Source organism: Penicillium pulvis (assembly GCF_028828015.1).
Source record: "Penicillium pulvis strain IBT 33274 chromosome Unknown contig_7_segment1_segment0, whole genome shotgun sequence".
Classification (NCBI taxonomy): domain Eukaryota; kingdom Fungi; phylum Ascomycota; class Eurotiomycetes; order Eurotiales; family Aspergillaceae; genus Penicillium; species Penicillium pulvis.
In genome coordinates this window covers 1,795,921-1,810,033 of record NW_026643079.1, presented here as the reverse complement: position 1 = coordinate 1,810,033, position 14,113 = coordinate 1,795,921, and the positions used below count along the sequence as shown (strand labels likewise).

At 48.6% G+C, this 14,113-nt stretch overlaps 5 protein-coding genes across 5 annotated transcripts; 1 reads left to right on the top strand and 4 right to left on the bottom strand.

The window, feature by feature from the left end:
- Positions 1-162: 162 nt before the first annotated feature.
- N7503_008632 (uncharacterized protein) lies at positions 163-4,185 on the bottom strand (the record flags this gene model as incomplete). Its single annotated transcript, XM_057068179.1, has 4 exons — positions 163-205; positions 271-1,583; positions 1,630-3,211; positions 3,263-4,185. 4 exons carry the CDS (start codon positions 4,183-4,185, stop codon positions 163-165), a joined length of 3,861 nt encoding a protein of 1,286 aa, XP_056919034.1.
- A 450-nt stretch (positions 4,186-4,635) lies between these two features.
- Positions 4,636-5,704, bottom strand: N7503_008631 (uncharacterized protein; the record flags this gene model as incomplete). Its single annotated transcript, XM_057068178.1, has 2 exons — positions 4,636-5,375; positions 5,431-5,704. The coding sequence occupies 2 exons, from the start codon at positions 5,702-5,704 to the stop codon at positions 4,636-4,638; spliced, it is 1,014 nt and encodes a 337-aa protein (XP_056919033.1).
- Positions 5,705-7,724: 2,020 nt separating this feature from the next.
- On the top strand, positions 7,725-8,699 carry N7503_008630 (uncharacterized protein; the record flags this gene model as incomplete). Its single annotated transcript, XM_057068177.1, has 1 exon — positions 7,725-8,699. One exon carries the CDS (start codon positions 7,725-7,727, stop codon positions 8,697-8,699), a length of 975 nt encoding a protein of 324 aa, XP_056919032.1.
- A 779-nt stretch (positions 8,700-9,478) lies between these two features.
- On the bottom strand, positions 9,479-10,139 carry N7503_008629 (uncharacterized protein; the record flags this gene model as incomplete). The annotated part of the gene is made up of 3 exons (XM_057068176.1): positions 9,479-9,688; positions 9,864-9,964; positions 10,028-10,139. The coding sequence occupies 3 exons, from the start codon at positions 10,137-10,139 to the stop codon at positions 9,479-9,481; spliced, it is 423 nt and encodes a 140-aa protein (XP_056919031.1).
- An 859-nt stretch (positions 10,140-10,998) lies between these two features.
- On the bottom strand, positions 10,999-13,529 carry N7503_008628 (C2H2-type zinc finger protein; the record flags this gene model as incomplete). Its single annotated transcript, XM_057068175.1, has 2 exons — positions 10,999-11,643; positions 11,700-13,529. The coding sequence occupies 2 exons, from the start codon at positions 13,527-13,529 to the stop codon at positions 11,470-11,472; spliced, it is 2,004 nt and encodes a 667-aa protein (XP_056919030.1). The 3' UTR covers positions 10,999-11,469.
- Positions 13,530-14,113: the final 584 nt, after the last annotated feature.

Sequence of the window (14,113 nt, the reverse complement as noted above, 5' to 3'; positions counted from 1 at the left end):
ACCTCTCTTATATCTTAATTCGACAGAACCGGTTAGCGGAAACTTAAAGGAATACAATAATATTGATTTGAAGCACATTATATCTGAAATCTTATGAAAGAAACCCGACCTGACGCATATCCTAGGGCAAGCGTATTTGATCCTATCGCCGAAATTAAAGGCCTAGCCCGCGGTGGAAGCCATAACACCCGTTTCCCGTGTAAAGCTACCCAGTGGTCATGCTGTAGGGATACCGCTGAATTCATCTCGGGTGAAATGGAGGTAGCACACCTATGATTAGTCCTGATCGATCCTAAGTTGGTGCGGAGGTATGAAGCGTCCAGAGAGAAATCGAGTTCAGTGACAATTCCCTCAATATGAAAAACATCTTGAAGGGCACCCGTCGCCGTGTTCCATACTTGCACCTGCCCATTAGAGCCAGACGCCAATAGCTGGCCATCGGGAGAGAAGACCATCGACTGAATCGGACTAGCATGACTCTCGGAAGTCTGTTGTCCGGGGCCCGTCGGCCTCGTTAGATCCCAGAGCCGCACCATCTTATCATCAGAGCCCGATGCTAACAGCCGGCTGTCTGGAGAGAAGGCCACCGACTGGACAGGACCCAAGTGGCCCTCGAAAGCCTGCTGCAGAGTACCCGTGGCTATGTTCCACAGCCACACCATCTTGTTAGAGTGAGACGCTAGTAGCTGGTCATCGGGAGAGAAGGCTACTGATTGAACCGGACCGAGGTGGCCCTCAAGGGTCAGCTGTAGGGTGCCTGTCGCTACGTCCCAAATTTTTACTACCTTATCCTCCGAGCCATATGCTAGCAGCCGGCTGTCTGGAGAGAAGGCCACCGATTGAACTGGACCAGATTCTGCCTCGAGAGTTTGCTGCAGAACGCCCGTCTTTGTGTCCCAGAGCCGCACAACCCTATCAGAACCAGATGCTAGCAGCCTGCGATCGGGAGCGAAGGCCACCGATCGAACCGGACCCAAGTGGTCCTTAAGATTCAGCAGCAGGGAGCCTGTCTGTACGTCCCAGAGTAGTACTACCTTATCCCCAGAGCCAGATGCTAGCACCCGGCCGTCTGGAGAGAAGGCCACCGATTGAACTGGACCAGACTCTGACTCGAATATATGCTGCAGAGCACCCGTCACTATGTCCCAGAGCCGCACCGTCTTATCATCAGAGCCAGACGCTAGTAGCCGGCCATCAGAAGAAAAGGCTACCGATTGAACCGGACCCAGGTGGCCATCAAGGGTCAGCTGCAGTGTGCCTGTGGCTGCGTGCCAGAGCCGCACATTATTATCATCAGAGCCAGACGCTAGTAGCTGGCCATCGGGAGAGAAGGCCACCGATTGCACCGGACCAAGGTGGCCCTCTAGAGCCAGTATTTCTGCACTCCATTCATGCTCAACTTGTGGCAATTGCGATATCCAACTAGGAAGCTCGAATTTGAACTGTCTGCGGACCATTGACGTTTGAGGTGCAAATATTAGTCCTGAGCAATAGAGTTGAAGGGGCGCCTCATTGGCTACCTCGAGATTTTGAAGGACGAAACGCTTTGCATCATATAGAATCTTGGATATTGTGCGGGCACCCTATGCTAATTAGTAGGAACTATGTATATACACTCCAAAGACTTACTGTCGATATTCTCTGGAGGATGTTAAGCATCTCCACCACGTCTGATATGAGACCTAGTAGGCTCATGACTTCCACCCAATATAGGAAGTACGTCTGTAGGAATGTTTCCACGCGTTCTATCTCAGAAAGAGAGAAATTGTTGTGTTCTAGATGGTGTACCCAGTAACGACAAGAGTACATAAGCTCTGGTGGTACATGTTGGTGAAGATACAGAGAATCGATAACTCCCCGATGCGTTCCAGGACTTTTTAAGTGGCAGATATTCTTCCGTAAATAGCGTTGCATGGTTTTCAGGCACATGTGAGCAATTTCTTGATGCGTTCTTAATCCATCCACAAGAAATTTGCTTTTGGTTTGGATCAAAAAGTCTCGAAAAGATAGGTGCAGCATATTAATAGGTCGTTCCCGATCACTGGGGACAATGAGAACAGACTGGAGTGTGACTAATCGATTGCTGATCTGGTCTGCATCTATCTCAAGAAACACCGATAGTGAATTTATAGAAAGCGGAGCAGCAAGGAGGACGATGACCCCGACTATTTTCTGGAACTCTTGTAGAAGCTGTTGCTGTCCTGGCTCATCTTGATCGTCCAGTAGGCGAGTGAGGATGGGTAGATATGTTCTATCTGTTATGCTTGTGTAGCGGGCTTGGTCCGAAATCAGGCCTGCCAATGTTTCTTGGGGATCCCAATCCGGGTCCTCGATGAGTCGGCATATAGTAGCAGCGTAGAGGAACAATGGGGATGACATCGTCACTAAATCCTGGATGACGTTATCGCCAGGCCAGTCTTCAGGGAGGTTTCTCATGTTTCTAATCCCTGTAAAGCGTTCCTTCAAGAATAGACCTATATCATGTTTGATCTCCTCAGAGGAGATCTCATGAAGTGCTATATCCTGAAGAGCTTGGTTCTTGACACTTGACAACCCAAGTTGGATTGGCAATTCTGGCCTGCTGGTCAAGAATATCCGAAGGTGTATGCGGTTGTTGACCTTCTGTAGAAGAGATAACAATTGGAGTATTTTTTGAACGTATGAACTATTCTCGCATTCATCCAAAGCATCGATCACAATCACAGCGAATCGGGGCTGTTGCTCATTGAGTTGATCAAGCTCGAGCAGTGGCTCAAGGAGTAATATTTTAAATTGCTCCTCGGGCGATCTTGAAGCTATTTGAGGATCTTCGAGGCTTATCTTGTGCACGCTAGAGCCCAGCCCTGGAATGATCTGTACTAATTGCCTTGCAAGTGTCGGAAAGAACATAGTTGAATTTTCTCTGCCCCCACTGAAGAAAAAGCTCGCCCCCAAAAGATTTGTGTCTTTTAAGGACTTTGCCACAGATCTTGAAATGGTAGATTTACCTGTTCCAGCCATGCCATTCAGCCAGAATATCTGTTTACCCTTCCGCGACATCAGCCAATCCATGATTGAATGAAGGAGCCTAGTTCTGGTGCCCGGGAGACAACATTCGGCCATTATGTTCTTATGTGAGTCAAATAAAGCCTCAGGCGCGAATGGCAATTGGGCGAGATGCGGACTCTGAATGGCATGATCTGCACTGGGCACAGAGCTGGTGGAGAGAGCTCTGAATAATATAAGCTTATCGTAGTCGAATCATCTTGACTGGAGAACCTACTCTTGGTTGATCTGCAGAAATATGGTGAAGGGTATCTTGTATCCTTGCAGATCCATGATAATTATATTCATTTCTGTTCGTCGGAGCGGCCATTTCAAGCTTTGAATCTTTTGGCCTGGCTTGATTGAAGTCCCGGCCTTTGGCGTAATCTTTTTTTCTAGGGATTCGAGCTCGAAGAGGCATTCGGTAATGTCATCAGCTAGCTGCAAAGAGTTTGGCAGCTTGATTTCTCTGGGGCTTTTAAGAACTTCTTTCTGCTTCCCGAGAATCTGCTCCAGTTCCGAAACTGTCTTTTGTAAGGCGGCGATATCGACCTGAACATTAACATTGACTTCTTGGATGTAAAGACTGCAGATATTCATGATGCTTTTGGTAATTCGAAGGATCATCATGACGAGTGCCAAATTGGTGGGTTCCTCAAAGTGTGACTGGCAGGCTCCCAATTTAATGATTCCCTGTAGAAACTCGTCCTTTTCCGCCAGGCGCTCATAACAGCGAGGAATGCTGTCCCAATCAACGTCCAATTCAAGATCGGGAATGGTGACCTGTTGTTGACTGGCCCGCGCCATATCACCATATCTGTATAGTGGAGGGCTCTCTGTAGTTTGTACATCCGCGGCTTGCATAGAATCAATATTCGAAATGTGTTCCGACTCAAAATCATGTCCGCGGGAGAACATGTCATCTTGATCAACATCGACAACATCGCTCTCTATCTCACTCTCCGGTATTGCTGTTTCCGTTTGTAGAGAAGCCAGACGAATGGTAAGAAGCATGAGCACGTGTAAATGAGCCGCCACATGTTGCGCTACAGTCTTGGCAGAAACAGGGCTAAGTTCGTTGTTGAGCTCGTCATATCCCACCTCTTCGTGATTGTCGTAGGAGATACCATCAGCTAGACTGCCTGATTCGGGATAGCTCATTTCCACAGAGCTTCGGGCGCTTTTGGTGTTCGTTCTTCTAAGAGGCTCCTTTGGTCGCTTTTTGGAATGGTGATTTGCGGGTTGTGTCGACTCAATTTTGTAACAGCACAGGGGGCATTCATTCTGTGACCTTGGAAGCTGTGTCTTACTTTGGCGTGAAATTGTTTGAAGCTGGTCAGCTGTGAAATGGTAAAAATGGGACTCTTTCATGTGAGTGAAAAGGCCTTGCGAGTCAGCGAATAATTCTTGACCATCTTCGCAGAGAGGACAAATCCAAGATAGAGAATTGTATATTTCTTGGTGCCAACTTTGGCCATGACCACGCATATGAACATGCCAATCATCGAATGATGAGTACTGGGGGTAATTATCAATGCATTCATTTGAAATACACAAATAAGGTCGTAAGTCGTTATCAACATGGCGTCTATCCTCGAATGAGATTTGAGATCACAAATTTTCAGGGATGCCTATTTGGTAATTTGATGCATACCTCCAATTGATGGGCTCCCGATCTTCCTTGCTCAATGGTTTGGAGCACCATTCACAGATATTGTTCTTATCTGGTGGTTCGGGATAGTTCTCTAGACGGTAATGAATCGACGAAGTTTTGTTTATCTTCGAGGCTTCCCTTTTTGATTCACTCAACATCACGCGAAGTTGCTCAGCATTGACTGAAGTTAATTCAGACTGTGAAGAAGGGTAAGACCTTTGTTTGGCCTTCCCGAAGCCCTGGATGCCATCAATTTCAATTACGTTGGGCGCTTGATTCTCTGATAGCTCCTTAATTTCTTCACTGATAGCGGGTAGAGAGGAGATTGTCTCCGTGCGACGAGTCTTTAGTGCCGACTCGCGAGACTTCATGTACAGCAACCTGGCATATGTGCGAGTCATTGTCTCACCAAGTCGGTCCTTCAGTTCTGGGTGGGCATCGGGGTAGAGGACTTGAACTGAGTACCAGCATAAGTCTTTGAAAGGTATGAGATCGACACCTTTGGCAAATCTCTCCACTCGAGAGGCACTTCCCCCATTCGAAGATTGCCTAATTACGACTCCGAGCCGACTTAGCCGGCCAAGTACCTCCTCAATGACTCTCAATGCGTCCTTATCTAACCACGGGGCATTCTGCTGATGTTTGATGTGTTCAAATTCAGTCTGCCCGGTATCATCGAGATGGCTATTTCCAACAACTACATTCACTTCAGAAAAAGTTTAAATCTTGGCTTTGAATGTGATGTTACTCACGCTGCGTCAGGCCTGCAGTCAGGATGGCCAATAGTCGTATCACTATGTCTTGAAAATCGGGGAGAGTCCGGAGCCTCCAGTCAAGGCATTGGCTTTTGCGGGCAAAGACGCCGAGGTGATTGCTCCATAGTGCAAAACGCTGCTGATAATCCGTCAAGAGGCTCGACAAAGGTGTCTCTTGGGCGCTGAGAGGAGTTATTAGCGAGTCAAATAGCCTTTCACATTGACGGGCCATATCATAAATGGGCTCGGGAGCTTGGTCAAGTACCTCCATCATGGGTGCATGCTTCAGCCTCCCTTGATGAAAACACAAAATGACTTTAAGCCACAATGAGTATTAAAAGTGATTTACGATGGCTGCAATGAAATACGTGGGCAAAGCAGGCGGGGTAGCCATCACGTGCATGTTTCTCTCGTCTTTTGCCCACTTTGCTCTATCAGGTGTCTCTGCATCATTCTACAATCTATCAGAATGCCTTACCTTGCAGAATGTCGTGAATGGCGTCTACTCAAGGCCTTGGGTTTTGCTTTGGAAGGGAGAAAAGCACGTTATATTGCCCCAAGCGCTCACGTGCATTTCAACCAACAGCTCTTCGAGTGTGAATTGCGACGCGTCTTTACTCCCAAAGATTCGAATCTGGAATTATCTGATTCTGTCTTTGACGATTTCTCTCACATATTCCAAAAGATATGTGAGTTGCTTAATCGCCTTGTTAAACCCAAGTCCACAAGCAGGCCCCCTCCCTCTCATTCCGCGTATTCGAATCTGCACACGTTGGTCCATTACTTGGAGGACTTGCTTCCACTTCCAACACCCTTAGGGCCCTCAGATAATATGTTTGACCTTTCAAGCGGTTCACATCAGACTTTGTTTAGGCTTCCCCAAGACACAAGCGAGCTCAAGAACGATTTGGACAGGCTGACAAAATATAACAATGTCGTGGATCAGCTTTTCAGCACCAATTGTGACTCGCCTCGCTGGGAAAGTAACAACGCGGATGGCCCAATATTGCTAGACACCGGGTTACGGGGTCGTGCTACAAGTGTATTGGAAAGCTTATTTGAGAGATTCAAATGTGGAGGGCGCCATGAGGTGATGCTCAGGCTGTCAGAGGGCCTGAATCAAGCCACCCCGCGACAGAGATTGCATCTTCTACTATCCTCTTGCTTAAGTCCCAATCTGTGGCAAGAGACTCTATGCGATTTGTGCGAGTAAGATTAAAGCTTCGTTCCGGTGCCATCTCAGTATTGATGTTAACCGAACTTGCAGGGACGAGGATTCAATAACGACCATCTCCGACATCTGTGATGACCTACAGTTGCACTCAGGCAAAGGAAGAAAATTGCGCCTTTTGATCGAGCAATGCAAAATATTTGGAGCTTGGACTGGTGCTGGATCAGATAAGCCGTTAGCTGAGAGGTTTCACAAACAATCGCTTCACCAATTGATATTGGACCACGCCTTCAAGCCTCAAGATATTGAGTATCTATTCGGAAGTACACGCTTCAATCGATACAACATTAAAGAGAAGCGAACTTTAGCAGTCCAGTTGGGCTACTGTTTAATGGAGTTCTTCGATTCAGAGTTGGACTCCGAAAATTTGCACATATTCGCTTCGCCCAGCGGCCCTAACCAGACCAAGCTACTATATCTGTCCTTCTTTTCAGCACTTTCTTCGTCGACGCAGCCCCGTCTTTTTCAGGTTGGTGATCCAGTCCTAGTTTCTTTCGCCAAGCTTCTTCTTGAGATCGACCTAGGACAGAAAATTCCAATAGAAATCAGCCCACATGACAAGGAAAAGAACCAACTGAATTGGGCCAAGTTACATGATTGCATTGAAAAAATCAGCGAAGAACGAGACGACTCCTACCTCGAAGCAGTAAAAGGGTGTCTTGTAGTACACAGTACGATTTCACGATCACTGAGGCTGGGTGATGCCTGTGGCAGGGATGCTGAGTTGACGATAAGAAGAGAAATTTACAAGGAGATTGTCAGCAAACTCGAGATTGAATTGCAAAAGTATTTTTCGATTCCACCTGATAAGCGACGGCGATCGGAATCACCTCCTCCGCCTCCGAGTAGTCCACCAGGGACGATGGCAATGGCTGTGCGTTCGAACCTCAAACCAACGGGAACACCACTGCTAAAAAGACAACGCCAAGCCCAACCACACCCAACTATTCAACCCTTACTACCTTCGAATACTCATTCAATAGACAATGAATTACTAGGCGATAAGAATCACTGCGCTGAAAGTTCTATCAATGATTACGTATCACATTCAGCCAGAGCAATGTCTCATCCTAGCTCATCTCGAGTCCAACTCAAGCATCCCTCTGGCATACCTCCACGTGAAACTTATAAGACCGCAATAATATGTCCCATGGCTGTGGAATTGGCAGCAGTCCTCGCTATGCTTGATGAAAGACACTTGCAACTTCAGTCGACAAGGAATCTGTATATACTGGGACAAATGGGACACCACAATGTGATTGTTACAGTCATGCCTGAGACTGGAAATAACACCGCGGCTATGGTAGCCAACCAGTTGCGAAACGACTTCCCAAGCCTACAATTTGGCCTTCTTGTAGGCATTGGGGGCGGCGTTCCTAATATGTACAAGCATGATATTCGATTAGGTGATGTGGTTGTTAGCAAACCAACCCAAAATTTCGGAGGAGTGGTGCAATTCGACCGTGGGAAATCAAATACCAACAACGAATTTGAACGCACCGGCAGCCTTAACAAACCACCGCCTATTATCATGTCGAGTCTTGAGCTGCTGATTGCAGAGCAAATGCGCAATGAGAGCCGGTTGACCGATCACTTGACCAAGATGCTACGTTCATGTCCGAAAATGGAAGAGAAGCAGTACATCTATCAGGGTGAAGAGAACGACGTCTTATTCAAGTCGAGCTATCCTCATTGTTCTGGTAGCGACTGTCGGAACTGCCTACTAGAGGAGATTGTGAAAAGGGAGCCACGATCTTCGACTGCTCCAAAGATCCATTACGGAACCATTGGCTCATCCAACATTGTGATCAAAGACGCGGTCCTCCGAGATAGTCTTAGAGATACATTCGGTATCATTTGCGTCGAGATGGAAGCCGCTGGGCTTGTTGACGCATTCCCATGTCTGGTCATCCGCGGCATCTGTGACTACGCTGACTCGCATAAGCTGAAAAGGTGGCAGCCATATGCAGCAGCAACGGCAGCAGCCTTTGCCAAAGAATTCTTATCTTGTTATCAGGGGAACATAGAAATCTAGCAGCTGCCTTGTGGCTGATAAGTCCTCGTTGTGCCTCATCATGATTATTCTACGGTCTTCGTATAATTTCACTCAAAAGGCTAGTAATTATTCTAGCGATTACAGTATGCCTATGTGCATTTTTAGAGATATTAGTCTCCGCTGAATAGCTTATACAACAAGAAAAAATGTCTTCCAATTTGTGTTTCCAATATGGTTATTTTCCATTATGTGGCTACATAATGGAAGTAGCCTCCAGTGAAGCAGAGGACTAGAACTATATCTTATTGCGTATACTTCCCACCGCTTTGTCTTTGAGTATAGCTTCGATCGACTTAATCGAGCAATCAATGGGTTGGTGGGTCTAGATCACATGTCCGATGTTCCTCCAAGTGAAGTAGGAGAAGCGAAAGGCTGTTCTTTGACTACGCATATAGTTGCGTAGAGACAAAGTTGACGTGGGATGTAGGGACGATACTTGAATAGCCTATCCCGGATAGGAAGGCAGACGAACAATGCCAGATCCATATTGGTGCTTATTGCTAGGCGGGTATATTCCATCATTTCGTGATTCAAGTCATCTGATATTGACCTCGTCCCAAAATGATGGATCCTGAGCCTGGATGCTCTTCTGAAGCCGCGGCAGTCTCGATCAGAACAATACACTACAGGTCTACCCGTAGATAGAGATGCATACTGGAAAATCCAATTCAATAATAAAAATCAATGTTCAATTCATACCACAGCGCCAACATTAGAAAAGAAAACATAAACATCATTTAAAGCGCAGGCACAAGAACTTATTTCTTGCTTCCAAACCAGCCCTTAGCCTCAGCCGCCTTCTGCTCAACAGTGCGGTCCATTCGGTCAATCTCGGATGTGATTCTGCTCTTCGCATCGCTGCTGAGTCCATCAAGCTTGTTCTTTCCATCCTCGAACTTGCTCATTGCCTCGGATTTCATCTCGGGGATCTTCTCGTCCAACTTGAACTTGGAGCGGGCGTTGTTGATCTGGATCCGATAACGTTAGCTTGGTTCGATAGATTGGCGGAAAGTGGGGGGGCTGGGAGTATGTAGTGGATACGCAACGAGTCCATCCAGGAAAGACAATGGATGATGAACGAAAGGGATAGAGTAAACGAATGTGAAGGGGAGCTCCAATGGAAGCGATGGAATAGATACGTACAGCTTCATCAGCAACGGCACCCATTTCCTTTCCGGCGTTTGCGCCCGCCCGCTCGGCACTCTCGCCGCGGGGAAGCTTCTCGCGTGCCTTGTCGGCATCAACTGTAGGCAATTCTGGTTAGCAATCTGGCATTGGGGATGATTGTATCAAGGCCAGTAACATACTCTTCATCTCCTGCTTCGCGCCCTTGACATCTCCGCCCGAGCGGTAGAGGTAGTACCCACCCGCACCGGCGGCGGTAAGACCCAAGAAAAGTGGCATACGGCTCTTCGACATGATGGCGATGGTATCGATATTAAGATGGGTATGTGTTGTAGGATGGTATTGATCGAAGGTTCGAAGTTTGAAAGTTGTGAATTATAATGTGAGAAGAATAAGCCGGGTCCGTTCACATTTAAAGCTCCCGAGGAAATGGCGCCGTCACCAGACTATGACGTCTGTGCCGGCTATTCTGACAAGTGCGGAGTCCAGAACCTCGTTTTGTGAATTGATCTCCTTGGTTTTTGAGGGGTTGTGCTCCATATTCGAATCTAGTCTAAGTGGTTCTTTACTATGATGTATACTGTGGACTATGGGACCTTGCATGTCATAGTTTCTGGAGGGAATACTCTTACAATAGGACTTCCACCGGTCCTGGATTTGAACTATCATTAGCTCAGCGCAGGAGCCCAGTTCCATCGCGGGAGCTTCCATTTTCCAAGGTCCCGCAATGCACCGCTGTCGACGTCACCGGTTGCTCATTTCCGTGTTCGGCTTTCTTGTCGGATTGGTCCATCCAGGGTTGAAAGTTTAGATTTTATTCTTTTCTCATTACATTTCATTTCTCATTGCCAATTGGAAATTTGCAAATCCCGATCGACTTTTAAAGTGTTTAGTCCAAGTGCTGGTCCAGGTAAGATAAAGCTCTAGAGCTGATAAGGGGTAGCTGTGCGGGGTAAACGTCATAGCCGAAATCAGGCACAATCTAACACTACAATGAATCCGTGCATTTGCATTTCAGTCATATTGGCGTTATAACGATATCATAAAATCCTGAGAATAGTCCGTAACATGACATGATCCACCATCATAAAAAGCAGTATAATAAAACAAGAACGGGAACAGTAAAGGCGTGAGACCGTCATGAAAAGAGAGGACCGCCAAGCAGAGATGGAGGAGAGAATGAGAAACACCAATAGATCGAGGCTGGGTATCGTCATGCACACGATGCCTATCCATACGCTCCCGCATAGAAACGCCCAGGACATGCGGAGAACCGGCAACCCTGCAAAACATCAAAACCAAAGACAGACTCCCACATACAAATAAGAACAAAACTGAGATAGAAAAGAAATTTCCAGTTCATGTATAGGTCGTCATATTCGTCACTTCATCAAGGGCTGTCCACTTTGCAATGAGCGCCCAGAGAGATAAGAGAGAGGAAAGAAACAGTCGAGTGGGCCCACATTTCAAATAACAGTGGGGCGCAGAGAGTGTCAAATAAAGGAATAATAAAAGAAAGAGCCATGGCATGACCGTGTTCAGATCACGGAAGGGATGGGTCTGTTTACAAGAAAATCGGTATATAGGGTATGAAAGTCGGGGAGTCGTGGGACGAATGCACAATTTACATGAACAATTTCGCGGCCCCTTTGTTCTCGCTCGTCGCGACCGCAACCAAAGCCTCAAGCCGACCCATGCCGGTATCCCGGACAGAGGAGTCGTTGAAAACATTTGTTCGGGGCTCTTGCTCGGCGTGGCCTGGGTAGCCGTCGGAGTGAGGGTCTCGTCGACCACAGATCTATGACGGCATTAGTACCTGAGGCGAGCGCCGTCCGTTCGAATGGGATTTCCTACCGGATGAGGATGATCGGATGGCAACGAGGACTCGTGTGATTCAATGTATCCGCTGCTGTGTACAATCGCCGGGTGGTATTCTACCGAAGCGGTGGACGGGGTGTGGACTCCCTCACTGCTGCTAGAGTCCTCGGGAGATGTATGATTGGGTCGAATGCTTCCCGAGGAAAGACTGGGGGCGTGGCCCCGGTGCTCCTCAGGGCTTCTCTCGACCATGGGCCCGAAGGCGGGTTGGTAAGATGATGATGGTCGAGAAGACACATTCTGGAGTTCCGCAATAGTCTGCTGACTCCACTGAGAGGCATCCCTCGAAGACCGCTGATCTCGAATATCAAGACCCGTCAAGTTGGTATGTAAAGACATATCCCATGATACATGACCGCGCCGGTGACCTGGCCCTGAGATAGGAGGTGCTGGCCGGACCGAGGGCTGGGCGTAATTGAAGCCCGCACCAAAGCCATGGGCTGGGGGAGGCCGGCCATGACCATCAATCTGCATTGGACTTGGTTTGCGGGTGGGAGGAGTCAAGGGACGTTGAGAGACTACCTTGTCGAAGCTCTCAATTCCTGGTAGTCGAGGTGGTTGGTCGGTGGAGTTGTTGGAAGCTCCAAACGACGGCTGAACGGTATCGGGAGTATGATATTGGCTCAGACCACTAGTGGACGGTCGACCAAACACAGGATATGTTGAAGGGTGCCATGTGCGCCGCCTCATCTCTATCTCAGCGGCACTAAGGGTACTCTCATCCCTGGATGGAGGGTAGTTGGTGCTCGTGGGGCTCGCAAATACTCCAGTTGCGTTGGGATATGGCGCAGCGGGTGAGTTGACATAATGTGGCGGATAAGGGTTGGCATGTTGAGGAAGAAAAGGATGGCTGCTCGTCGGAACAGATAGCCGACGAGCGGCTGTCTTACCCTCCCAGAAATGCGTGGCACCAGACATGGGTGAGCTATATTGTGGGCTACCAGTTGCTCCGGTAGCGAACATATTGGACGGAGTGTATGGCGAACCATTTGCTGACGCTCCAGGAATTCCTCGAATCTGGCTTGGCGGCGTGCTCGGCGGCTCCCCCATGGGATCCAGTCCTAGGCGAGAGCGGGTAGTGGGGTCGTTGGCCATCATCAGCGGCGGGGGACGGCGCCGAAGTTCCTGAGGTTGGCTGAAGGTGGAGGTGGTGGACGTAATGCTAGAGGTAGATAGATTTCGGCTATGGCCTCGGCTGTGACCACCCGTACTGCCGGTAGTACCTGCTCGTGCACGACCCGGGGGGCGTACTCGGTCTGTCCGTACCTGGCGTTGGAAGCGAGTGCCGGTGGCCGCCAGGGAATCCCCTGGAATATCCTCATTCACATGGACCGTTTGTGCATGTTGGCGCAAGTTATCAAGTCGAGAGAAGCGTCGGGAGCAGTGGCATTGGAAGGGTCGCTCGCCAGTGTGCTTTCGAATATGGCGGGCTAGATGTTCGCTTCGAGTGAAACTAAGATTGCATGGAGGGAAGTCGGTACAGAAGAAGCGCTGTCCCTTCTTCTTTTTCGACGGCGGTGCACTGCCGGGTTCTCCCTCGTGGTCGGATCCGTCTGGGTCTCCATCTGAATCATTCATCTGTTCGTCGGACATGGACGCTGTCCGGGCACGTCCTGTTGAAATGGTTGTTTGCACTGAGCTCTCGCTTCCTCTGCTTGTCTTCAGACCATCCGGGGGGTGCTCCGCGGGGGGATGTTGATCCAAAGTGGTCGGGACGCCGTTCGGATTGGCGCGGGGTGTAGACGCTCCGTCCATGGCGTGGTCATCGATCCTCGCTGAGTTGTTCACAGGGAGGAAAGAGGCCATGTTTTTGTTGGCGACGTAAGAAGTGGAGGCGGGTGATGTCAAAGTGTCGGAGGAGGGGGGTGGGCAGAGGCAAACCCTATCCGGTCGCAACGCCGGCAACCCGATCCGCTCTTCCTTTAAAGGACCCCCAGATCCCGGGGAATCTATTGTCTATATGGTGGGAGTTGTCGCAGGAACCGCAGCGCTACGGAGATCGGAAGGTGCGGAGTTCTGGCCACTGTCAACATTGCACACAAACGTCAGACCGGTCCCACAACTACAGTATAAGAACGGAGAAAAAAACCCCCTCCAAAAAAAGAAAGTGGCTGACAAGCACTAGAAATAGAATAGAATTTCAATACGTACAGATCAAGTTTTCTGTGGCGCCTACTCCAGGAGGGGCGGTTTGGAATGTAGTTGTTAAGCAAGGGTTGAGAAAATGTAAAGAAAGGAAGAGGAAAAGATTAGCCGATCGCAAGCATCTTTCCTTGGGAGCACGTTTGCGAAGACACGCGAAGCAGGATCGTCGAGTGGGACCCGAAAGGTTTCAGGTTAATCCCCCCATATAACTCCGGAGAGGGAGTTTCAAGAAGAAAGGGAGTAAA